Source organism: Cydia fagiglandana, chromosome 24 (assembly GCF_963556715.1).
Source record: "Cydia fagiglandana chromosome 24, ilCydFagi1.1, whole genome shotgun sequence".
NCBI lineage: Eukaryota > Metazoa > Arthropoda > Insecta > Lepidoptera > Tortricidae > Cydia > Cydia fagiglandana.
Window position 1 is genome coordinate 10,752,624 of NC_085955.1, and position 27,722 is coordinate 10,780,345.

Below are 27,722 nucleotides of genomic sequence, written 5' to 3' on the forward strand. Positions count from 1 at the left end.
CATCTAGCGTTAAGTAGCGGAACTATCAGTACTGCTACTCGACACTAGATGTCACGTATCACTGACGGAAAGAGTATTGCTGAACAATTCGAAACTACTCGTAATATTACAAGCAGAAGGAATTGAAAACAGACTTTCAGTTATAATCTTAAGCCTCGTCTCCATATTGCGCGGCAAACCATCGAACATATTGGCTCGCGCGGCAGCCGCGCGCAATGGGTTATTCCCACTATCTTAGTGTCCGCATGGCTTCGAGCAACACCGGCTTCCCCACATGGTTAACACCAAGTTCTTACCACTATAATATTACTGGGGCCCGTTTCTCAAAAGCTTGTAACTTGTAATACAAGCGGATGTCACTTTTTGACAGCTTTTGTTAGAAAGGGACTTCCACTTGTATTACAAGTTACAAGCTTTTGAGAAACGGGCCCCAGGTCAGGCTTTAGTAGCTAGTGTTGTGAATCGCTCATTTCGAGGCTTAACAAAGGCGACAAAGACAATGTCTCACATCCATACGCGTAAAATAAATACAATTCTCAAATATATGAGTCTTCGAGACTTACGACGAGTCTTGAGGGCTAGTCTTTAGGCCTTAAAATAAGCGTTATTCCCAACACTGGGCTTTAGTGGTGTTCCTAGGCTTCTAAGTCTGATGTTGCCTGACTGAAAAAGGGTGCTGTTTCAAAGAGTTGCCATCTTTTAATTATTCAATTCATGCATACGTAACAGCAGATATATTTGGAAGGTTCAAATAAAAATATAATGTAAATGGAAACGTAGTTTATTCTGACAAAACAAATGTTTTATAAAAAGAGTTTTGCACTAAACTTGGCAGTTCTACAAATGATGGCAGTTCTAGAAGTGATGGAGCTATAATACAAGATTTTTTTGACACAAATTAAACTTTTTTTTCTCCATACTAGATATACCTCTTTCATACTTCTTCTTATGAAACATTATCGATTTAAGAGTGAAAACCTTTTACACCATAGGAATGCTAAGTGTTGTTGACTGTTTTAAAGTCTTACTTGAAAACAATATAACTTGAAACCTTAGAGGATATAACCAACGCCATGTCTATAGTTTTCGGTACAAAATAGTCTGCCGTTTTTTGCGGGGGAGGGGCACATCAAATGTATACGTAACGTAAACATAGCCATGTCAGATAAACGTCAGTCCATACATGTGGTTGACCATTGGCCGCCTATTTTCGACAGAGGGGAACGCCTGTTAATGACCACTCCGTTGGTTATATTCTCTAAGCTTGAAACCACTAAAGTCATTACGTTTCCAGGCACGAGAGTTTGTGAAAACTTTTTAAATATCACAGCACTAAACCAAGTCACGATACTATTCTATTAGCTCTCTGAAACTTCTGTTTTTGGAAAGGCATATACAGGCACGACGTGGCTATGTGCTTTCTCAATATGCCTCCGCAACTCGTGAATCCGAACGAAACTTGACGGACACCTAGTACAGTGCAGTCTTGGACCTTTCCCGTGCTTCCTTTTAGCGTGCTCCGAACGCCTTGAAGCAGATATGAAGCAATCGCCGCAGTCTTCGCAGCGATAAGGTTTCTCACCAGTATGACGGCGTCTATGGTACACGGCGGCCATTTTGGAAACTAATTTCGCTCCGCAGATGTCACAAGCGAAGTTCCGCTCCCTAGTGTGTACAACACTATGCTCGGCTAACCTCGCTGGTGTATAAAAACGTTTTCCACACCATTGACACTGGTGTGGACGCACATCCATATGTATCCATAGTATATGGTTCTTCAGTTGTGGACGGGACGTGTAAGTTTTCTTGCAATAGTCGCAGGTGAATTGAGCTGGGTCGCGAATGTTCGAGCGCCTGTTTCTCGGTACGGTGTCTCTGTCAGGTTTCGCATCTGGTTCACATTTGGATCTATGTTCTCTATAGCACGCTCTGTTGGTGAACTGTACGCCGCACGTCCTGCAAGTGCGTACAGCGTGCATTTGCGCGTGAGTCTCGAAAGACGCATTCCTTGGGAACGTACGTCCACAATCACCACACGTGAAACCAGTTTTATGCGCCTTTTTCTCATGTTTCTTAGCTTCAATTTCATTGTTGAATATCGCAGGACATTCCTTGCATACGAACGCTGTTTCTCTGTGGACTTTCACTAAATGATCTCTCATCTGTTTGCCCCTAAGAACAATAGCCCCACAGGTTATGCAAGCGTCTTTCTGACCGCTATTTTTAAAATGCACGTTCAAATAATACGGACTTATGAATTCCTTCCCACAGTCTGTGCATTTACATGGCGGCCCTGCGCGGTGCACTCTCGGTTTTCTCTCATCACTTTTCTTTCTATTCATTCTGCTTTTAAGTCTGTTTAGGGGAGTTGTTTTTTCATTGATGGTGTAGTCTTTGGCTATTTGTATGTTTAGATTGTCCGATCTGATGAAGGCGCAGAGGGATTTGACGGTGGGGGTGTGGTTGAGGGGGATGACTTCGAGTTGCTTGACGGCGAAGGACCATATCTTGAGGGAGTCGGCGACGAGGGTGCGGAACTCTTGCGCCGCGATGGCGTGCGCGGTGCAGGCTGCGCACACGCCGTTGGGGCAGAGGGATTCCTCTGTTATCTGAAAAAGGAGAAAAACTTGGTTAATAAATTTAATTTCATTTACAAGTGGAAGTGGAGGGAGCATAGGTAGACCCCCCACAAGGTAGACTGACGACCTGGTAAAGGTCGCGGGAGTCCGCTGGATGCGGGTGGCGCAAGACCGGTCATTGTGACACTCTTTGGGGGAGGCCTATGTCCAGTAGTGGACGTCCTCTGGCTGATATGATGATGACAAGCGGGAGCCAGAGTAAAACTATAAAGAGTTTATAATCCGGTCCGGATTCAAATTGTACGGAAGCTTTAAAGTTACTTTAATGGATTTTAAACACATATACATTCAGATGTAACGCAAAAAAAGACCGGCGTCAATTTTAAATTTGTGTAGTTATAGACGCAAGATAATATGCTCACACTGATTGACAGCCGCCTACAGATATAGAAATTATGCATTTTCACTATAGTTCGTTTTTTTAGCATCGGAAAGAAGGTAAGCGATCTTGACATTTCTTTTAATTGAAAAACGCTTTTTAACCTTTTGAACGCAAAACGGTGCATCGATTTGCCGTGCCACTGACGCCACAGGAGTAAAATTTAGTTTTGTGAATAAATAATGCCAACCTAAAAGTGGGATGTATTTCAGTAGATTATCATCAAAAAACGATCGACGTCAAATGCCATCGTTGTCACGATTTTGCGTTGACGTCAATTGCCATCTGTGGCGTTCAAAAGGTTAGAAGTCAGTAACTATTACTTATGAAAGCAGAAGAATATAAATGATCGTATTAAATTCATAATTGTTACATAATTGCCGTGACTTATTTTTAAAACGTGTTTTTCAATTAAAAGATATACTGGGTCAAGCAGATCTTGTCAGTAGAAAAAGGCGGCAAATTTGAAAAATGTAGGCGCGAAAGGATGTCGTCCCATAGAAAATTTGAATTTCGCGCCTTTTTCTACTGACAAGATTTGCTTGACCATCTATACATAAAGATTGTTTACCTTTTTTCTAATGCTAAAAAAAACGAATTAGAGAGTGTAAATTTATACATTTTATATACTAGATAATATTGGGAGCCAATGCCCCTTGGAGCTTACTAGACCACTAACCACACTATTGTACCTAATAAAACTGTTTTTTTTTTAATCGTTGAGGTTAGGTATTCTTAACTGCCACAAGATCTAGTAATTAGCCTAGTAAGTAAAATTATCAGTTCAAAGTTTCCATACAAGTACAGTCAACGGTAAAAATATGGGTGTACAAACCATTTCAAAAATATGTCCCATAACTCTTATGTCAGTGAATTAAGAACTATGGGACATATTTTTGAGTAAGTTGTCTACACCCATATTTTTACCGTTGACTGCAAATACAATTACCTAAACCTGCCGTCGAATCCTTTTCTTGGCCGGCATAACCTGCACGACTGAGTCGTGGACCGACGAATAATGCTTCTTCAGCTCAAACGGCCGCACGAACCTAGCCTGGCATATGTCGCAGCCGTGCGGCATGTCTTTAGTGCTCCTATGCCTCCTTTTAATATGGTCCAAGCGTCTTGAAGCCGATAAAAATCGGTCGCCGCACTCTTCACACTCGTATGGCTTTTCACCTGTGTGTATCCTCTGGTGCAAAAGGTATCCCAGCTCTGTACGCATTTCAGCACCGCAAGCACATTTATAAAGCTTCCTTTCCGTAGTATGTACAGCCTCATGTGATCTCAAGTGAGCTAACGTTGAAGTTCTTTTGCCACACGTTTCACACACGTAAGGTAGCACGTTTAGATGTTTCTGTATTATATGAATGCGTAACGAAGGTTTTTTGTTGTAAACGTGCCCGCAATAATCGCAAGTGAAGCTGGTAGCGACTGGTGTTCGCGCAGATTTGCATTTCTTCTGATGGTGTTTGTAACAGCGACGATTTTCGAAGCTTAGGTTACAGGATAGGCAGTGAAATAGAGTATGAGCGTACATATGAGCTCTCAGAGCTCTGTCGTTGGTGTAGCCTCGCCCGCAGATCTGACAACCGAAGGAGAATCTGTTGTGGTGGGACACGTAATGCTGCTCGAGTAGATTTTCATCGTCAAACAGTTTGAAGCAGATATCACAATCAACATACAAACATCCGTGTACTTTAGCCAAATGGTCAGCAAGTTTTTCCCTCTCCATAACCAAACCGCATCGGACACAAGCGCGTTTCATAGTATTCTTCAAATGTACATTCAAGTTATAGGCTACAGGGAAATCTTTCCCGCAATCCGGACATTGGCATTTCCCTGCGGATCTCGTGTAAGATCTCTTGCTCTTCGTCGGTTTTTCGTTAAGCGTCACCACGACTTCGTCTCTCGAGATTTTTCTCAGTTCCTCTCGGATTACCATCTCCCCGTTGTTATAGAAGACGTAATAAGTCCTGTGTTCGTCTTCGGGGTCGTGTATTTGTGTGAGGGAGTCGACAGCTTGCGTCCAGTGCTGGTGGGACTGGGTGGAGAGTTGGCGGAAGTGTGCGGCTGCTATGGCGTCCTCTGAGCACGGTCTGCAGAGGCCTGGAGGCAGGCCCGGGTCCTCCGCGACCTGGAATAACGTCTTCAATCAGTCCGTTCCTTCGGTATTAACTTCCTATTCTTATCTCTGTTAGATGCATCTAGTTTTCGGCGCTAGCGCTTTCATATTGTGGTATGGTGTACGGTGGTTGCGCAGCAAATGGATTCTATAATTTCTCACTGTTATTAAAATTTGTTTTCCAGATGTAGTACTTGTGATAAGTTTTCTACGTAAGTCTTTTGTAGTGGTTGCCACTGCAATTCTTTCTTTATTAAGCATATCAACCATTGTGACTGTTTTTTGTAATAATGTTATGTTATTTTACGTATGTCCTCACACGTAGATACCTAATTTCTTTAGTCAAGATAGGTTATAGGGTAGTTTTTAAGTTTATTGGGGTCTAACAAGATACTTTGTTCCTGAATTGATTTTTAGTATACCCAAAATGATGTGTTTCTAGAAATTAGTTCTATCCCTTTCCTATATTTCCTCTTATCTCTATCTTTTGCAACATTGGTATAACTCATCCGGTCTAAAAAAGATTTTTTTATGGTCAGTTAGTTAAAAATATCTGAAGACAACTCTATTGTCTATGGGTTGAAGTGCAATTCGAGATATATTTGACCACAATAAACGTAGGAAATAAATGATTTTGTGCTAGCTGCTACCGAATCAGGGGGTTAATAAACTACGGAAGAAAATCTTCAAAAAATATAAAGTACCAAAAAAAAGTGTTTATTTCTAATTAAAACTTATAGACTAAACACGAAATAACAAAAACCTAGGCGATCTATTTGGCTGCCATGGTACAGGCAGCAGCAGAAGTTGCTAAGCGGGCGAGGTGTTCAAAATTACCTTGACACGCTCTTATTCTCTTAATAATAAAGTCGCGTCAAGATCACTTTGAAACCTGGCCAGCTTAGCAACTTTGCTGCTGACTACGGCATTTCTACATGTAAACTTGTTCACATAAAGTTAATAAATACATTTACAAGTTATCATTTATTCCCAGCTAAACTCTGTATACATGGCATGGTCGTTCATCACATGCTCTCTCAAACGAGTGAACAGACCAAACTTTAACTCACAAAACTCGCATTTATACTTCTCCTTAGTTTTCCCCGCATTTTTAAGTCCCCTGGGCACATAATTAGGGTTCTTAAGATGCCGCTTATAATGCCTCTGGTATCCGCGTCGAGTGCTCATCGGCACTCCGCAAATGTTGCAAACGAATCTATCCGGAACCCTGTTATGCTTGTTGCTATGCTCTAAGAGATGAATCGCGCTATTGAAGACTTTCCCACAATGTTCACATTGGTGGGAATGCTCTTTATTCATGTGGATATACTCTAAATGGACTTTTAGAGCGTATTTCGAGCTGTAAACTTTAGCGCAGATATCACAAATGAAGACTCCGCCTTTTCTTTGAGAGTTCTTACACTTTCTAGTGTGTGTTCTGAAGCAGTACACGTTTGAGAATTTTTTGTCACAAGCCAAACAGATTCTCGGCTCATGTTTGCTCGTCATATGAGACGCCAGGTGGTGGGGATCTCTATATGACAGCTTGCATATATAGCAGAAATACGGGCCCTTACTGTGGTAAGTAACTTTGTGTTTTAAGAAAGCATCCTGTTTTTTAAAAGTTTCATAGCATATATCACATTGCATAGTATCAACACCGTGTTCTTTATAATGATCTTTTAAATCCTCGATTTTAATAAGTTCCTTGCAATGTACGCACGCTCGTTTGTCATAATACCTCATATGCATGTTATATTTATATACGCAAAGAAAGCTCTTTTCGCACTCAGGGCATTTGAGGCCAGTATTAATTTCAGAGTCTCTCAGTTGTCTCTCCAACTCATTTCTCCTTTTAACAGCGTTCTGTTGCTGCTTTCGTTTCTTCAAATACTTCAAAATGTCCTCCGGCTGACCTCTCTTCACGTTCTCTGTGTAAGTAGATACATCTTTCACGTCATTATCTACAATTATGTAAGCTGTTTTAACGTTTTCTTTGAATTCTATCTGATGTAGGTAGTTGGAGGCGTCTGTCCATTTTCTGTGCGAGTCTCGGAGGTATTCAATGAGTGAGATGGTGGGGGCGATAGTGTTCGCGCAGATTCCGCAGATCCTGTTGGGCAGGAGTGGCGAAGTCTCCACCTAGAACAATACGCTCTGTCAACGCTTAACTGTTCTGCACATTGTCACAAATCGATGAACACTTTCGTAGACTACAAAACACAATTGGACATTGATCTGCACGTATCAGCTTATAGCTGCCTGTGCATTCACATATAATAATAAATGATTAGTCTTCCCATTAATATTAATTCAGGGATTTCAGGGTCTTGATCGGAGCGTGTCCGTTTTGAGATGCAGCGATTGGCGCTGTAGTAATATTTAACATAGATGAGTGAAGCGTTAGATGCGCGAACTGTAATCTTCAGAGCCAAAAGACTCTACCAAACATTTTTTTTTTAAAAGAGATTTAGGGTGGAATGATTATGAAGATGTAACGTAACTAGTTTTGTTAGACAGTAAGGCTTGTGGGTGTATTGCAAAAATAATTGTAGTCAAGTGTAAATATATGGGTCCACAAATCATCTCAAAAATATGTCAGCGAATACACTCATATTTTTACACTTTATGTTAATCATTTTAAGGTCCTGTAATTAGAAGTAAATTAAATGATTCCATTGTGTTACGAAAACTAGCCATGCAAATTGTATTGTATTATATATATTGTACTTAATTCATACACCCATAAGTTTGTACTATTATTACTATTATGCCAACTTGCCAACACACTTTCATGCATGTAACTTAAATATAAACTGCTCAATGTAACAACTAAACGGAATCAGTTAACTTAAGACTAATTTCAGTTCCTTAATTATGTGCAATATTTTTACAATTTATCCTTGTATTATTATGCGGTCCTCCTTTAATAGAGCAAGGCCACAAAAATCTAGTGGAAAATACGGATTTTTTATTTTTTATTTGTAAGTTTTTAGAGTTACGATTGAGTTATGGAATTCCGAACCGAAGTCAGTTTTATATTTGAAGATTTATCTTAATACTTATGTAGTAAATATAAATAATAATTCAAAAGTAAATTCATTCCTATATTCAAAAATAACACATTAATTTATATCGGTACCTTACCAGGTCTACTTAGATGATACATGGGTAATTGACTAATTGAAAACTAACAAAAAAATAATAATTTTACAGCTGATATAAAACTAATATACAACATAGAACATAGAGTAAACATGATATATTATTTTAGTATCCTAGGCTTGCTATGAGTTTTAGGTTGGCTATATACTTTAAAATCAACCGTACCCTCCTTCTGATGCTTCCTACTATGGTGTGTCAGCCCTCTGCAACTGCTGAACTTTTCCATACAAATCTTACAAGAAAATGGGACTGCCGCCTTGTCCTCTTTATTATGCACGGTGGACACATGATTTCTAAGTTTGTATGGGAGCTGGAAGCGCGCCGGGCAGTAATCACAAGCATATTTCAGTACGGTAATAGGCATTTTGTGAGCTTTACGTATATGCTCTGATCTTCTCGAAGACGCTGAAAAAGTTTCACCGCAATATTTACAAGCGTAAGGCTTCTCGCCAGTATGGAGACGTATATGCTGAACATAGCCTAGCTTGGTTTTTAATACTATGCCACAGTGTTCACAAGTGAATATAGTTTCAACCTCATGTTTCTTGAGGTGTTCACCCATATGGGCAGAGGCAAGGAATTTACCGCAATAAGGGCAAGGTCTGTGCGTGTTTTTAAGATGTACTATCTGTATATGTGCTGTTATAAACTTCTTCCCCGCTAGTTTCTTCCCGCAGTAATCACAAATGCATTCTTTATCCGCTGCCCCCCGAAGGCCCACTCTAGTTCTCCTCTCGCTCGTCTTATTCTTAACTTCTATAGTAACTTTATGCTTAGTCTGATGAGTCTTCCGACTAATGTCTAAATCGCAGCATTTCTTCACATGATGTAAGTAGCATGTTTGGTTTCTGAATATTTTATCACAACCTGGACATGTTTTGACAGCATGGACTGATAGGTGAGCATTGAAAGCTGGCCTGGATTTAAAGCTACGTCCACAATCACCGCATGTGCAAGCTCCAGGACTATGCGCCTGCTCCGTATGCCGAATTAGAAACTTACGGGACTTGAACAAAGCTGGACACTTCTTACAATCATAAGTACCCAGGCGATGAGCATTTATTAAATGTAGAATCAATTCATCTCTAGTCATGATTTTAGCACAAACATAGCAGGCACGCTTAAAGTCCATAGACTCCTTTAAATGTAAATAGAGATGTTGTGCATACGCGAATTTCTTTCCGCAGTCCGGACATTGACATTTATGCTTTACATCTCTAACCTGCACCTCTTTTTGCTCTGTTTGTGAAGTCATTTTCTCATGTTTATCTGGTTTACCTCTTGGATTGTTAGCTATAGAGATTTCATCATTATTCATAATGATGTACATGGTTTTATCTTTATACTTGGTCGGTAAGTAGTTAGTGAGGAGCAGCAGAGTGGAGTCCCATTGGCTAGCGGCTTGCCTGCACAGTGTTCGGAAGCTGGCAGCATCCATGGCTCTCTGAGCACATTCGGTGCACAGGCCGGCAGGAAAATCCTCCTCCAGTGGAACCTGCAACCACCGGTCTAGTCAAATGGCCACAATGTTCGCCCATATTCATCCTTTAGATTTTGCTTGTTAATATTGGTAGGTAAAATAAAATTCTAACCTAATATCGAATATGCAAGTATTCGTTTTAATAAACTAGTGTAATCGTGATTTTTATCATTGATGGTCTTTGTCAATTTGATAATAATAGAAATTAGGTTAAGTTGCAAGCTTGCCTTGCGTCATGGTCGCCGGCTATCCTCATAAACGCGAGTAAACATTCCGAGCAATAAATGGCATTTAAGTCAGTTAAATGCTATTTATGTTAAGAATATAATTAAATTAAGTTCGTTAAACTTCTATTTCGATCATAATGACATCATAATGCAAAGGGATTTGAATTATTTTGTAAAAAAATAGATTTATAAAATAAGAGATGATGAAACAGGCAGCCATTTTGATTCAAAATGGAGGGAATGACGCCGTTCCGTTCGTCGCAGAAGCCATCTCGATTGAAATGGAAGTTTACGAAAAAATAAAGAATAACAAACGTACCTCGATGCCTGTGATTATTTCCAGTAGTTCAGCAAGCGAGACCGGTCGTTCTCCATCCATCATGACCGTGTCGCCGAGGTAAACTTGGCCTTCTGTGGTGTCTCCCATACAAATTCGACATTTGTCCAAGCCATCGCCTCTCACTATGTGGGACACTAGCGCTTTTACATCCACTTGGCGGTTCATCTTCTTAGGTTTTTCACTATAAATGATAACAAGAAAATTCTTTTTGGCTAATTATAAATTGCAATTTTCATTTCTTCGAAAGACAGCAAGGCAGTCACAGACAAGAATGTCAGGAAATGAAAAGGCGTCAACCAAACGCCGAATCATAGACTATAGAGTTATAGTGACGTACCTAGTTATTAACGGATAACGTTTCGTTATAACGTTAATTCATTCAATTATGAATCGTTGTTTCCGTTTTACGAACGAGCGATCGTTGTCTACGCCTCGGCTAGTCTGTGGCCATGAGTAAGCCCATTCATAATAAAATAAAAATAAAAAATAACTTTAAACCATTCACTACACAATGGAAAACGATATAAAAAAAATGTTTGGTTTTGATTTGTGCTAGGGAGCACGGAGCACGGAAGAAAGAATGAGCGCGCCGCGCGTTTTGTGATGGTGGAATACCACCCTAAAAGGCTTGCTACACGGTCGCCGACAAGCCTTCTAACCGTCTGACCTTGGTCAGTTTTGGTCAAATTTTGTTGGTAACAACTGTCTACACGGTCCGAGACCGGCTAAGGCCACGCGGTCTGGGGGCTTGTCGGCGACCGTGTAGCAAGCCTTTAATGCCGGCTACATACGTAACGATAAATCGTAGCGATAAAACTGTGCAGTCCGACTGTGCAGATAAATCGAACCGTATGTACTCGGAGTAATTAACAATGGAGCCGCCATTAACAGGCATTCCCCTCTGTCGAAAATAGGCGGCCAATGGTCAACCATATGTATGGACTGACGTTTATCTGACATGACGTACCTATACATTTGATGTGCCCCTCCCCCGCAAAAAACGGCAGACTATTTTGTACCGAAAATTTTAGACATGGCGTCTCCGTTGTTAATTACTCCGAGCGTATGTATGACAAATCGTTACGATAATCGACAACGATTTGTCATACACACGGTTCGATTTATCTGCACAGTCGGACTGCACAGTTTTATCGCAACGATTTATCGTTACGTATGTAGCCGGGGCAAGGCCCCTACGTTTATTGTTCTATTTGACGGCGCAGCAACTAGTATTATTTCTTTCTCCTCGCTCTTTTAAAATGCCATTTGTCAAAAAAGGACAACCATACTGCTGACAAGGTGAACTTCAAATCAAGTGTTGCCTTTTTTGATGCATCCAGGCTGTGTATGTGTGCGTAAAAACGTGTATGTGTGCTCTTTTAGGGATGTGAAAAGTCGATTTTAATCATGTTATATATCGATAAACGCTACACAGCGGAACGAAATAGCTATTAATTGAAGCTTCAATATCTTCGTTAAACATATACATAATTGAAATGCTAATGAATAATAAATATATTAGAATATAATAAAATATTTCAATTATTGCGGAACACATATCTTAGTAGGTATTTATGTATTTTAATTAAATATCTGAACTTTCCCTTGGTTCCCTGCTGGGGCGTGACGATAAAATTGTGATCTGATAACCACAATAAAGAATAAAAGCGTTTTTGTTCATTTTAGATATCGTCAAACCTTTGAAGTAAAATTAAAATTGTAAGAAATGTTGATAGTTTATCGATATGACTTTATCGACATGGCTACAGCAAGGTGGTGTTAAATTGTTAATCGTACACTAAACAAAAGTGGCAACAGTGACAGCTCGGTGAGACACCGTCTATATATATATTACATAGACATAATATATATATAGACGGTGTCTCAGCGAGCTGTCACTGTTGCCACTTTTGTTTAGTGTACGATTAACAATTTAAAGTAGCTAACACACTACCGCACCGCACCAAGGTCATTGTGGGACGCACCCATAAGTAAAAGGGAGAAAGCGATATCTCTTTCTCCCTCTTACTTATGGGTGTGTCCCACAATGACCTTGGTGCGGTGCGATAGTGTGTTAGCTACTTTACACCACCTTGCTGTAGCCATGTCGATAAAGTCATATCGATAAACTATCGACATTTCTTACATAGACATAATATATATATAGACGGTGTCTCAGCGAGCTGTCACTGTTGCCACTTTTGTTTAGTGTACGATTAACAATTTAACACCACCTTGCTGTAGCCATGTCGATAAAGTCATATCGATAAACTATCGACATTTCTTACAATTTTAATTTTACTTCAAAGGTTTGACGATATCTAAAATGAACAAAAACGCTTTTATTCTTTATTGTGGTTATCAGATCACAATTTTATCGTCACGCCCCAGCAGGGAACCAAGGGAAAGTTCAGATATTTAATTAAAATACATAAATACCTACTAAGATATGTGTTCCGCAATAATTGAAATATTTTATTATATTCTAATATATTTATTATTCATTAGCATTTCAATTATGTACATGTTTAACAAAGATATTGAAGCTTCAATGAATAGCTATTTCGTTCCGCTGTGTAGCGTTTATCGATATATAACAGGATTAAAATCGACTTTTCACATCCCTAAAAGAACACACATACACGCTTTTACGCACACATTCACAGCCTGGATGCATCAAAAAAGGCAACACTTGATTTGAAGTTCACCTTGTCAGCAGTATGGTTGTCCTTTTTTGACAAATGGCATTTTAAAAGAGCGAGGAGAGAGAAATGATACTAGTTGCTGCGCCGTCAAATAGAACAATAAACGTAGGGGCCTTGATATATTATGTCTATGAGCCGGGGTAAGGAATGACACTCTATCTTGCCTATGATCAGTCAGCCGAACTGTCAGTGTCAAGGCATTGTCAGTTTTGAAATAATTGAAATTGGATTGTTGATTGCAAGAAATCCAAAATGGTATTTAAATTTGTTTTTATTACTTTAATCTTAATATATTCCGTAATTTGAATGCTATCTAACAATAATATAATGTGTAAATTTTCTGCTTCAAGAATTATTTCTAGTGCCCTTAGTGTATTTATCTTAGAAAAAGTGTCTTAAAACCGTTTCTGTGATACTCTAGAAGTATTCGTATTTCTGTGTTTTTTGTGCGTAATAGTGATAATTTCGTGTGATAAAGCATATAAATTTAATCTAAAACATGGTCGGTAATGTCCATACATAGTTATTGTTAAAAATTTCATATTACTTAATGTTTTTGGTTATAAACACCGCAAAATAAAGGCTTGTCTATGATTCATCCTCACAGGTGTTCATGTGATTTAAGGTTTTTTACAGAAATATAAAAAAAAATGCATATATTTTACTACAACGGATTACTATCAGTCGTAATACATAGTTTAAATACTACTCGAACCTTAAATTTATCTTATTTATCCTTAAATTTATATACTATTGAGTATATTATTATTATTATTATTGTGTAAGCAGGCAGGCAGTTGTGACAACTGATATTGCCTGTATCCAGTAATCATTAATAGTTATCGTTGACAAGTAGATGTATTGATGTGTCTGTCTAATTTATTTTTAAATTGGTTCACATTTTGTGCTGAAACCACATCTTCGGGGAGTTTGTTCCAAGCCCTCACTACTCGGTTGCTCAGAAAGTGTTTGTATGGGTTACTGTGGGACCTATGCCTTTCTAACTTTAAGTGATGACCTCTCAGACGGGTGTTGTTGTTGCGCTTGAACATCTCATGAAAATCCTTGAGGTCATAGTGCCCAGACAGTATTTTGTATGTTTCTATTAGGTCTCCACGTTCTCTGCGGTGCTTAAGAGTAGTGAGCTTCAGTTCCTTCAGTCTCTCCTCATACGGCTTGTTCTTAAGTTGCCTTGGTAGTTTTGTGAAACTCCGTTGAACCTTCTCCAGCATATCTATGTCCTTGGCAAAGTAAGGACTCCAGGCTTGAAAAGCATATTCCAGTATGGGTCTGACATAGGTTTTGTAAATTTTTAACATCATTTCTGGTGTCAAGGTTTTGAAAGCTTTTCTAATGAGGTAAATCAGGCTTCTGGCTTTCTTTACCATTGTAGAGATGTGCTCTTCCCACTTTAGATCCTCTGAGATCTTAACGCCTAGGTCAGTTTGTGTTTTTACAGCCGTTAGTGGAGTGCCATCCAAGTTGTAAGTTAGGCGGGGGTTCCGATTTCCTATGTGAAGTATAGTACATTTGGCAGAATTCAGATTGATTAGCCATTCTTTAGACCAGCTTGCTAATGCATTCAGATCATCTTGTAGATGGCTGTAATCTACGAGTATAACCTACATATAATAGAAATTTTAGCTATCAGAACAGTAGCAATAATTAGTAAGATATTGTTGTATTTAAATAATCTTGTCTTAAAAAAGTTCAGGTGCATTATTATTGTTAACACCTTTTTTAAATTTTCAGGTTTTGGGTACTGTTTACATTTCAGATTATTCATTAATTCTCTCTGAATTACTCTTATTTTTAAAAATTTGTAGTTGTCCAAGCCGATGTAAAATTTTAAGAAACAATTATACATCCACTAAAAACAAGTTTAGTAATTTTTAAACTTATTTCACTAAACATTCAAAGAAGTGTGAATACACAATAACTAATATTGAAATAAGGACACAGACAGACATAAAACTGGACAAGTGCGAGTTGGACTCGCCCACCTAGGGTTCTGTACTAGGCTTGTGCCTGCTTATTCACTACAGAGAGCGCTCCACTCTCGGTCAAATGAACTAGTTCGGTCTTTTAGTTCAGTTTGGTCGTTGACCTTGTTGACGAGCCGGGAATTTGAGGGTTGATTTACACGGCGCGCGAACTCGCATGCAAGTTTACTATATACATCAGTATTACTGTTAGATCTCATTATGGAGGTGACATAGTCACTGCGTGACAAAACCCCTTAAAAATAGATTAAAAATAAATTGTTTCTAAGCTTAACAGCATCATTTGCAGATGTTTCTGCTTGATATAACATTAATAATCATCATCATCAGTTGTTCCCTCAATGCTGAGGATCGTGACATCATGTCCTAATGTTGCTGACCAGTCTCTTCCATAGGCTTCTGTCACCCGCCATATGTACGGCTTCCTGCAGATGTAGACGCAACGGTGTAGTAACATGTAATATTAATTTATCTAATAAATCTCAATGTTTTATCCGCAGCAACCGCAGATCCTAGTTCTGAAGGAGGGGACGGACCAGTCGCAGGGGCGTCCACAGCTGATATCCAACATCAATGCATGCCAGCTTGTTGTAGATGCGGTGAGCTTTATTTATTTATTTTCTTTATTGGGGAGAAAACAGACATAGGCAGATAATACAAAAAAGAGGACTTAGGTTTATACATTAATAAGTACAACCTACATCCTGAGACAATTCCCACTAAGGGCCCCCCCACATCTAGCGTCTTTCGAGCGTCGGAGTCTGGTCAGCGCTATGGAAAATGACGTCGCTTCGCAGTTGCGTCGACGCTGCGTCGACGTCGGCCATAGAATTGTAGACGCCGACGCTCGAAAGACGCCAGATGTGGGGGGGCCCTAAGATTCAAACTACAACCACCAAGATTTCAGACCACCACCACTAAGATTTCAGACCACCACCACTAAGATTTCAGACTATATGTCATTCTTTTAGCATTAGTAGTATTAAAGCACTTTCTTGTATGGAAATCAAAATAAAACAGGAAAAATAACATTTGTCATTACTACAAAGGCGAACATATCCCTTTAAGGGATCTCTTCCAGTTAACCTTTGAGCAATGAGGGAGAATTAAAAAAAAAGAAAAAAAATATAGAAAGAAATTATTCTTTTTCATTAGAAAGAAGATAAGCAATCTTGACAAGTCTTCTAATTGAAAGAATGCTTTTTAAAAATGAGTAACTATTACTTATGAAAGCAGAAGAATATAAATGATCGTGTTAGATTCATAATTGTTACATATTTGCGTGACTTATTTTTAAAACGTATTTTTCAATTAAAGACACATCAAGATTGTTTACCTTTTTTCTAATGCTAAAAGAAACGAAATGTAGTCTATGATGTTTATTACTTTTTATAATAGATTTTGTTTATTCAGGTACGCACAACACTGGGCCCCCGCGGCATGGACAAGCTGATCGTGGACCACAGCGGCAAGGCGGTCATCTCCAATGATGGAGCCACCATCATGAAAGTATGTAGTCTATTTTTTTTAAACCATAAACATAGTCTATTGTCTATATGTTGTTACTTACAGAACATTATTTATCTCTCCCTTAGTGTTTGTATAGTACATACTAGAGATGCAACGGATAGTTGTTTGGCCGGATTCCGGATACCGGATATTCGGCCTGACCATCAGCCGAATATCCGGTATCCGGCCGTCGGATATTCGGCCAGCGAAAGTATACCTACATTTCGGTTTTTCAGGTGCGCATTCTGCAGGTTTGACCTGTTTCCTAGTGAACGTTCGCGCGGACTCATTTCTAGATTCGAAATGAGTGCGCGTGGAGGTCAATGGAATTATAAAATTGCTTTAAAGTAATAAATAAGTACGATTATGACCGTGTCAGCTTCTTAAATCCAATCCAATTTGTTTACTCCGAAATCGAGCAATCTTGCTATCCGGTATCCGGCCGGATAGTAAAATAATGGCCGGTTAGGCCGGATACCGGATAGTAACCGGATATCCGGTGCATCTCTAGTACATACATAGTTATTGTTGGGTGAATCAACTTTTTCTTGTCGCTAGTTGCCATGGTTACGGTCTGCTGGGTCACTCTTAAAATACTAGTCATTTCGTATTTAAATGAACCAAACTTGGATTTTTTGGTAGTTATAAGGCCATTCTATAATGGGACATGTACTAAGCACGTTTGTAGAACATGGTGCAGCAGCTCTTCTAACAAACTATGCTACTATTGTCTCCTGGCTGATGGGACAGAATAACAACAAAAAGAAATAGTTGATCGACCCTGTTACTCTGTGGCTGATATGCTGCTGTCATATTTAGCTATATTAATATATTGTGTATTTTGTATATGTGTATGTTTATTCAGTGTGATTGTGTGGCTCAATTATTTTATTTGACGTATCTTAAGGTTGGAATATGGCTGTTTCAAATTCTCTTTGTGATTATGTATAAGACATAGACATCATTTAAACTTTCACGATTATTTAACATTATGAAACTACACAACGGGACTTAATCGCGTATTTAAGTTTTAAGATTTACCTCCGACGTTTCGAGGACGGCGTTGTTATTTAACATTATGAAACTACACAACGGGACTTAATCGCGTATTTAAGTTTTAAGATTTACCTCCGACGTTTCGAGGACGGCGTTGTCCCCGTGGTCTCGGAGAAGACTAAAAAGGTAAATCTTAAAACTTAAACACGCGTTTAAGTCCCGTTGTGTAGTTTCATAATAGACATCATTTATTGGTAATTAGGCATTACAAGTCACAATTTTTAAGCATACATACATACATCTTACATCTATTATTTACACTATATTATTGTGTTGCATTATATGTATTACACTTGTGTATTACACTACTCTTTATAATCTAAGCACGACCATTCTGATTTCTGTGCGATGAAAGCTGAATGGCTTAAACCAGGCGTGGCTCACTCTGCGATTTCGTCGCTTTGCAACAAGCCCACACCAATTTTGGTGGCTAGCCATAAGCCGCGCGTGGCGCTGTCGCCACCTAGCGGTCATATCTGTCCTAATCTTAACAGACGCGTTTCGTTAGAGAGTGAGTCTTCTGTAGCTAGTACTATTATTTATTCTGTGACTTTGTGTACTAAATGGGAATCCTATGTGTTTCAGCTTTTGGACATCGTACACCCCGCCGCCAAGACTCTCGTCGACATCGCCAAGTCACAAGATGCTGAGGTAAGGTGTAAAAAATAGGCCAAGTGCGAATCACTAAGGGTTCCGTACCATTAGGGCCACCCTACATTTAGCGCCTTTCGAGCGTCGGCGTCTGGTCAGCGCTATGGAAAATGACGTCGCTGCGCAGTTGCGTCGAGCAGCGGCCATAGAGTTGTAGACGCCGACGCTCGAAAGACGCTAAATGTGGGGTGGCCCTTACACAACAAGGGTTCGGTACATTAAGTCCGACTCACGCTTGACGCTTGATTGCACATTTCTAATAGGTTTTCCTGTCATTACAAGGTTTTATTTAGTTTCACCTGACCGTTGTCTGTAATCAAATCTTGCAAGTTAAATTTGATCCACTTCCCGGTTTCCGATTGAGCTGAAATTTTGCATACATACGTAAGACGTGAACGAATTTTCAATATTTTCATGCGGTTTTCACTTATCAATAGAGTGATTCTAAAGAAGTATTTATAAATGTATTATATATATACGTTGTCTAAGTACCCACAACACAAGCCTTAAGGCTCCGTCACACAGCGCCCCGCTCACGTGCCGCCCGCAAAACGCGCCTGTGTGACGCCTGCGTTTGCTTTTGTTGAGCTTACTGCAATGTGGGACTTAGTCAATTTGTATAACAATGTCTTTATAGTTCGTTTTTTTAGCATTAGAAATAAGGTAAACAATCTTGATGTGTCTTTTAATTGAAATACACATTTTAAAAATAAGTTACGGCAAATATGTAACAATTATGAATCTAATACGATCATTTATATTCTTCTGCTTTCATAAGTAATAGTTACTGATTTTTAACAAGCGTTTTTCAATTAAAAGACATGTCAAGATCGCTTACCTTCTTTCAAGTTCTTTCTAAGGGGCTATTGGGGGGCGTCTGGACATCAGATGATGGTAGCATGCAGTAGTAGGAAACGGGGTCATTCGAAGCATGATTTTAGGGGGGGGTCAAAAATCGATGACGTAGTTTATGGACAGCCCCAATGCTAAAAAAAACGAACTATAATAACATACATATTGACAGATAAATGATGTATTTCAGGTGGGAGACGGCACCACTTCAGTGGTGATCCTAGCCGGGGAGCTCCTGAAGCGGCTCAAGCCGTTTGTCGAAGAAGGTATGTCTTCATCATCAATTTGCACCATCACACTAACCCGGGGTTAACCGGATAAAACCGGAGTTACCATGGTTACTAATACAATTTGACACTGAGTCAGGCGTGGCTCACTCCGCGATTTCGTCGCTTTGCAACAGGTAGCTACAAGTACATCCGTTCCACACCAATTTTGGTGGCTAGCCATAAGCCGCGCGTGGCGCTGTCGCCACCTAGCGGTCATATCTGTCCTGATCGTGACAGACGTGTTTTGTTAGAGAGTGAATCTTCTGTACCTAGTACTATTATTTATTCCGTGGTAATGTCGACAGATGTAAGTGATGATTGTTTTCCATCGTATTTTCTCGGAAACGTTCGTATTTCTCATGCTACTTCAGTCACCCTCAGTCCTTTTTGTACCGAGACTGACTGAATTAGCAAGACACGTTCGTTTCGTACGTTTCCGTGAAAATACGATGGTTAATAATTGTGCACTGCATCTGTAATAGTATCGAGAAATAGCATTCTTGTGTCCGCACCTCCATTTGTATGGTCATAAAACTCATAAACATAATCTTACTACTACATAACCTTAGAATAAAGGGTCTAGCAGGCTAAGCGAACAAGAAGTGCCCCCAACGACGGATTTGGTCATTCTTTCAGGTGGTGTACTGGCAGGTCCTAAGAACTCTCTATGCTTAATATCAGTCCTTGATCTTCTTTTGTTTTCGAGTTATTCAGGATAATGTAAAATCATCAGTGTATCATTGAAAGTGTCATATTTTGTAAACCGTTCAAGTTAGATTAACCAAACAAAATTATATTTGACAACAATAAAATAGACTACAAAATGAATATGTTTAACCTGCATCATGTCCTTATACTTCATTATAAAAAAAATATTTTATTTTTCTTCTCATTATTTTTAATACTAATCGCGGAGGATTTGTACACCTACAAAAAAATATGCATGAGTAGCCACTAATACCCACTATATACACATATAAAAATATTTGCATAAATCTTCGTGCGTCATGTCAAAAAAAAAACATTATCGAACAAGGATCTCGGAAACGGCTCTAACGATTTCGATGAAATTTGCTATATGGGTGTTTTCGGGGGCGATAAATTGATTTAGCTAGGTCTTATCTCTGGGAAAACGCGCATTTTTGAGTTTTTTTATGTTTAGAGCCGTTTCCGAGATCCTTGTTCGATAATGTTTTTTTTTTGACATGACGCACGAAGATTTATGCAAATATTTTTAGTGGCTACTCATGCATATTTTTTTGTAGGTGTACCTCCGCGATTAGTATTAAAAATAATGAGAAGAAAAATAAAATATTTTTTTTATAATGAAGTATAAGGACATGATGCAGGTTAAAATTCTAGATATTATAGATTTTTTTTGTGTGTGTTTTTTTATCTGTATTTTGTATGTAATTCGACATTAAGAGACCATATACATCTCTTAGTAATTGTAATACGTTAGATTGAATTGTTAGTTTTATTTTATAAAATTGTTGATGTTATTATTTTTGCTTTTATGTAAATTCAATGTTGACGTGTAAAAGTGCCCTTGTGGCCTATTTGCTGAATAAATGTTGATGTTTGATGTTTGATGTTTGAAACATATTCATTTTGTAGTCTATTTTATTGTTGTCAAATATAATTTTGTTTGGTTAATCTAACTTGAACGGTTTACAAAATATGACACTTTCAATGATACACTGATGATTTTACATTATCCTGAATAACTCGAAAACAAAAGAAGATCGAGGACTGAAAACAAGCATAGAGAGTTCTTAGGACCTGCCAGTACACCACCTGAAAGAATGACCAAATCCGTCGTTGGGGGCACTTCTTGTTCGCTTAGCCTGCTAGACCCTTTAAAAGTTGATAAATTACTGCCTTGGGTGAGACTTGAACTCACGGCCTCTGGATCGATACTCCAGCGCTCTGCCATCTGAGCCACCAAGACCTCTCCAGCCAGCGAATCTTTCCACCATAGGGGCTATTAATAAATTACGTCATTTCAAATTAGGGAGGGGGGGTCTGGACATCGGATGATGGTAGCATGACGTAGGAGGAAACGGGGTCATTCGAAGCATGATTTTTGGATGATTTTAGGGGGGAAGGGGCTCAAAAATCGTCAAAAAACCGATGACGTAATTGATGGACAGCCCCATACGGGTCTAGGGGACCCTAGCGACATCTACCGTAAGAGCGTTACAATTCTTAAACGGCTACCAGAGTTCCAAGTCACACTACACGTTATAAAACAAAGGCCCCCGCCGCGTATGTCTGTGTTTAATATATGTTCGCAATAAACTCAAAAATTACTGAACGGATTTTCATGCGGCGGTGCATAGCTACAAGTACATCAGTTCCACCCCAATTTTGGGGTTTGCCATAAGCCGCGCGTGGCGCTGTCGCCACCTAGCGGCCATATCTGTCCTGATCGTAACAGACGCGTTTTGTTAGAGAGTGAGTCTTCTGTACCTAGTACTATAGTTCGTTTTTTTTAGCATTAAAAAGAAGTTCGCAGAAGTAAGCTTGTGGTTCCAAATCCGGCACTTTTAGCGGTAATAATTTGAGGTAAATTATATGTATTGACCATGCTACATTAGATAATGCAATAATTATTAACAAATAACGAGCCTGATAAAAACTGCACGCTTGCTTCTGTGGAGTTCATTCTAATGCTAAAAAAAACGAACTATAGAGTCATACCGTGAAAAGTCTGCAGCAATTTTGATAGCCCACGCAGTGCAGGTGTCATTTTAAACGTCAGACTTCTATGAAATTATGACGTATACATAACACTTGCACTGCGTGGGCTATCAAAATCGCTGCAGACTTTTCTTGGTCTAACTCTAGAGTTCTTGCCAACTCTAGGTTCGCGTCGAAAAGTTGTCACAATTTGCCGCTAGATGTCGTTGATCCTATCGTAAAGTAACGAACGACTTATCGCCGTAGTCATTATAAGAGAAAACTGCTTTGTTATTGACGTAGCTTATACAAATACTTTTTACATATTATATTATTTTTGTACGCGCGTATGTCTGTTTTGATGTCGCGTGCGCGTGGGATTTTGTGATGTAATTATTATTGAACTGAAAACTTCTTTAGGGTCGCACCAAGAAAAGTCTGCAGCGGATCGGATAGCCCACGCAGTGTAAGTGTTATTTATACGTCATAATTTCATAGAAGTTTGACGTTTAAAATGACACTTGCACCGCGTGGGCTATCAAAATCGCTGCAGGCTTTTCACGGTCTGACTCTAGCGGCGCTGTGCACTTTTTGTGATGGGGAAAAAATGTTAAAACTCGCGACAGGTCACGTGACCGAAAGATACGTAAGACGGACACGTGACCTGATCGAAAAACTGTTACAATGTCATTTGAGTTTTTAGGGTTCCGTACCCAAAGGGTAAAACGGGACCCTATTACTAAGACTTTGCTGTCCGTCCGTCCGTCCGTCCGTCTGTCACCAGGTTGTATCTCACGAACCGTGATAGCTAGACAGTTGAAATTTTCACAGATGATGTATTTCTGTTGCCGCTATAACAACAAATACTAAAAACAGAATAAAATAAAGATTTAAATGGGGCTCCCATACAACAAACGTGATTTTTGACCAAAGTTAAGCAACGTCGGGAGTGGTCAGTACTTGGATGGGTGACCGTTTTTTTTTTTGCTTATTCTTATTGTTTTTTTTTTTTTGCATTATGGTACGGAACCCTTCGTGCGCGAGTCCGACTCGCACTTGCCCGGTTTATTCTTAATTGACTTAAATGCCATCTAGTGAGTTTCCCTCTAACTGGTACTAATATAACTCGAGTACTAACAGTGATGTGCTTGGGGGTTTCAAGTAATGCGATGTAATAACGCTATATGGCGTTAACGTCAATTATACATAGTGCTGCAGACATTTTGCACTAGATGGCGTTGTTATTAAAATTTTGAGTTACAATGTAATTGAGTTTTCAATGCAATTGAGTGTCACTTCTGCCGGCACTCCCGGAGTGCCACCCGTTGTTTTTAGGGTTCCGTACCCAAAGGGTAAAACGGGACCCTATTACTAAGACTTCGCTGTCCGTCCGTCCGGCCGTCTGTCACCAGGCTGTATCTCACGAACCGTGATAGCTAGACAGTTGAAATTTTCACAGATGATGTATTTCTGTTGCCACTATAACAACAAATACTTAAAACAGAATAAAATAAAGATTTAAATGGGGCTCCCATACAACAAATGGGATTTTTGACCAAAGTTAAGCAACGTCGGGACTGGTCAGTACTTGGATGGGTGACCGTTTTTTTTTTTTGCTTTTTTATTTTTTTGCATTATGGTACGGAACCCTTCGTGCGCTTGCCCGGTTTTACCGTATTAATTTATTTATGTTAGCTTTGCTTAAGGCCCAGTAGGTTCGTGTTCTTCTCTCACTCGAACTGAGCGTGACCAGATGTGCGTGTTTTATTTTATTTTTCATGTGTATTCATAGAGAGGTCAAGTCTAAGAAAATGTCGTGCCCCTTAGTCTGACATCTAAAACAGATGGCGCTGTACTGCGCCATCTGTTTTGCCCATAGACATAATATATATAGACGGTGTCTCAGCGAGCTGTCACTGTTGCCACTTTTGTTTAGTGTACGATTAACAATGAGGCCCACGTTGCTGTAGCCATGTCGATAAAGTCATATCGATAAACCATCGACATTTCTTGCAATTTTAATTTTACTTCAAAGGCTTAACGATACCTAAAATGACCAAAAACGCTTTTATTCTTTATTGTGGTTATCAGATCACAATTTTATAGTCACGCCCCAGCAGGAAACCAAGGGAAAGTTCAGATATTTCATTAAAATACATAAATACCTCCTAAAATAGGTGTTCCGCAATAATTGAATTATATTATTATATTATAATATATTCATTATCCATTAGCATTTCAATAATGTTTATGTTTAACGAAGATATTGAAGCTTCAATTAATCGCTATTTCGTTCCGCTGTGTAGCGTTTATCGATATATAACATGATTAAAATCGACTTTTCACATCCCTAAAAGAGCACACATATACGCTTTTACGCACACATACACAGGGTGGGCGCATCAAGAAAGGCAACACTTGATTTGAAGTCCGTCTTGTCAACAGTATGGTTGTCCTTTTTTGACAAACGGCATTTTAAAAGAGCGAGGTGAGAGAAATGATACTAGTTGCTGCGTCGTGAAAGAGAACAGAATAGCTGGGGTTCTAAGGTCCACCACCTTGCATTTTGGAGACAAAGCAAACCGCTTGGAACAGGTGTTCCTGGGGATGATCTGAGCCGATTAAGCCCGGTTGCCAAGAGGTTCCACCCAGCAGGTGGGCAGGGGAGGGGGGGCAAAAGTGGCTCCGGCGCGCCTCACTCTAAGCTATATATCTGCATACATCTAGCAAGTATATCAAGTTTGGTGTCTTTTTCGTGTAATTCGAGGATGAAAAATTCATTTCTGTGACTAAATTTTCACTCTTCCATACAAAAAAATCGAGAAATTAAAAATTCCAAAAAAATCTTTTCACTTTTTTTTTCGAAAATCCTCTACAAAATTAAAACTATGAGGATTTGCTCTAGAAAAAAAATACCTGTGAATAGCCCAGTTATCCTACTATATAGAATAGTAAACTTGTTAAACATTTTTTTTTCATAACTCTGATAAAAAAAATGTTTTGTGTCGCGCGGCGTACCTGCATTGTAAGAGCGGTATGCAGCGTTTAGGATTTTTAAGTATGTTTCGATGGTTTCTGATAAGTTGTTATTCTTCTGGTTGTAGAAAATTACTTCTGGACGTGATATATATACAAATATAAATTAAATGTATAAATATAGATGTTGGGAAAACTTTCGCCAATAGAGTTATTATAAATGTGATAAAATTAACAAAGCAGATGTTTGATTAAAATGCGGGTTAAAATACGAGTAAGATATATATTGTTCGCAATTGCCACTATATGCCCATGGGTCCGTGCATTTTAGTTTTTTCTTAACGCAGTTGCACCTCCCTGCGCATTTTGTTTTGCAGCGGCAACGAATAAGCTCTAAACAAGCAGCAGCCGCCGCAGGTAGGCTTGTACATATGGGCTCCCAATAACCATTTTGTTTGGACCAGCTCCAGTCAGCAGGACATGGAAGCTGTTGCTAAGGGGCTATAATCTGTCCCCAAACATAGCCTCCTTGGTAAACTGCACGGAGAATATGTTTACGTAGGTAGCGCATCTTCCATTGGAGGTAGATTCTCTAACTGAAGATTATTTTTTGTAAAAAGTACTTTTCGGCACTCTTTTACACTTGTACTTGTACCTGATCCGAACACTGTAACACAATGCATAGTATCAAAATAATGTCTAAGGACCAATTCACATCTCGTAATTCAAATCTGTTCAGATTTAATATTGTAAGACTCTTACTTGTCATACAAGACAATAACATTTTTTTCCAAAATTGGCTGCTCAATGTTGTTTTGTTTACCGTATTTAAATCCCTCCGGAACATTACAAGGACCACTAAAACCAGGATTGTCAGATCCCTCATATTTCCCACTTTTCTGTATGCTGTATGTCTCACATGGACACTAAGGGCATCCGAAAAACAGAAAGTGAATGCACTAGAGATGTGGTGCTGGAGACGAATGCTGGGCATATCATGGACTGAGCATCAATTATTGAGGAGCTTGGCATTAAAGAGCGGTTGCTTTCTACGGGCAAAACTCGGTACTCAACTTCTTTCGACACGTGTCTCGTCGAGACGGAACCTCTACAGAACGTCTAGTTGTGCAAGAAAGAGTAGGAGGTGACAGGGCTAGCCTAGCAGGGAAGATCTCTAATGAGATGTACTGACCAAACCAAATCAGTGTGTCGGTCACAGTAAGCGAATGCTTACGGAAAGCAGCTCTACGGGAGGAATGGCGACGTGTCGTTAAATGAGTCGCTCAAAAGTTTTCATAATGGCCACGACCACTCTATCAAGAGTGTAACGAAGAAGAAGGCCCTCCGGTACAGCAGGATATGCGCTTTAAGCTTGAAATACGCTTTTTTTCCCTTTCCACACACAAAAGAAACTGTGTTGTAACCTGAAAAGGCGTGGAAGAATGGCAAGACTACTATCCTTTCTGGTCCTGTAAAATAAATCATATATCTATGAGTTACAAATAAAATCATATATTTAAAGAAAGTTTGCAGCACGTGACCATTAGCCCAGTTGACCTGTCTCTTATTGCGGTGACATATTTATTTATTTTATTTACAATTAATGGAAGAACTACAAACGTTAGCTTAAGAAAATGCAATAGCATGGCACGAGAGGAACAGGTGATTCTTTCCTGTGCCAATCCTCCATTAATTGTAAATAAAATAAATATGTCACCGCAGTATACGAGACAGCTCACCAGGGCAATTGGTCAAGTGCTGCAAACTTTCTTTAAATATATGATTTTATTTGTAACGCATAGATATATAATTTATTTTACAGGACCAGAAAGGTCAGAAGTCTTGTCATTCTTCCACACCTTTTCAGGTTGCGACACTGTTTCTTTTTTGTATGGACAGGGAAAAAAGCGTATTTCAAGCTTGGAGCGCATATCCTGCCGTAACGGAGGGGTTTAAATACGGCAAACAAGGCAATATTGAGCAGGCATTGCCAATATTGATAAAAATTGTTATTGTCTTGTATGGCAAGTAAGAGTCTTACAATAGTAAGTATGGACAGATTTGAATTACGAGGTGTGAATTGGCCCCTAGACGTTATTTTAACAAAATGCATAGTATTTTGTTACTGATTTTACGAGTACATCAGGTACAAGTACGAGTGCAAAAGAGTGCCGAAAAGTACTTTTTACAAAAAAAAATCTTCAGTTAGAGAATCTGCATCCAATGGAAGATGCCCTACCCACGTAAACATATTTCTCCGTGCAGTTTACCAAGGAGGCTATGTTTGGGGACAGATTATAGCCCCTCAGCAACAGCTTCCATGTCCTGCTGACTGGAGCTGGTCCAAACAAAATGGTTATTGGGAGCCCATATGTACAAGCCTACCTGCGGCGGCTGCTGCTTGTTTAGAGCTTATTCGTTGCCGCTGCAAAACAAAATGGGCAGGGAGGTGCAACTGCGTTAAGAAAAAACTAAAATGCACGGACCCATGGGCATGTAGTGGCAATTGCGAACAATAATACGAGTAAGATCGTATTTTAACCCGCATTTTAATCAAACATCTGCTTTGTTAATTTTATCACATTTATAATAACTCTATTGGCGAAAGTTTTCCCAACATCTATATTTATACGTTTAATTTATATTTGTATATATATCACGTCC

At 39.2% G+C, this 27,722-nt stretch overlaps 2 protein-coding genes across 5 annotated transcripts in view; one reads left to right on the forward strand and one right to left on the reverse strand.

Moving 5' to 3' along the window:
* Positions 1-765: 765 nt before the first annotated feature.
* On the reverse strand, positions 766-10,680 carry LOC134676387 (telomere zinc finger-associated protein-like). 4 transcript variants are annotated; one of them, XM_063534767.1, is made up of 3 exons: positions 10,335-10,680; positions 3,968-5,155; positions 2,491-2,609 (listed from the first exon to the last, which is right to left on the reverse strand). In XM_063534767.1, the coding sequence occupies exons 1-2, from the start codon at positions 10,518-10,520 to the stop codon at positions 3,968-3,970; spliced, it is 1,374 nt and encodes a 457-aa protein (XP_063390837.1). In that variant the 5' UTR covers positions 10,521-10,680; the 3' UTR covers positions 2,491-2,609. The 4 variants fall into 4 exon arrangements, with proteins under 4 accessions (XP_063390836.1, XP_063390837.1, XP_063390838.1 ...); XM_063534766.1 differs by lacking the exon at positions 3,968-5,155 and having other exon boundaries at positions 766-2,609; positions 10,335-10,661; XM_063534768.1 differs by lacking the exons at positions 2,491-2,609; positions 3,968-5,155 and adding an exon at positions 6,015-7,285 and having other exon boundaries at positions 10,335-10,679.
* A 2,521-nt stretch (positions 10,681-13,201) lies between these two features.
* Positions 13,202-27,722, forward strand: part of LOC134676385 (T-complex protein 1 subunit eta) — a 39,906-nt gene continuing 25,385 nt past the window's right edge. Inside the window, exons 1-5 of the mRNA XM_063534761.1 lie at positions 13,202-13,315; positions 15,564-15,662; positions 16,477-16,572; positions 18,214-18,279; positions 19,322-19,397. Of these exons, the coding sequence (XP_063390831.1) occupies positions 13,313-13,315; positions 15,564-15,662; positions 16,477-16,572; positions 18,214-18,279; positions 19,322-19,397 (340 nt within the window). The 5' untranslated portion in view covers positions 13,202-13,312. The remainder of the gene's footprint in view (positions 13,316-15,563; positions 15,663-16,476; positions 16,573-18,213; positions 18,280-19,321; positions 19,398-27,722) is intronic.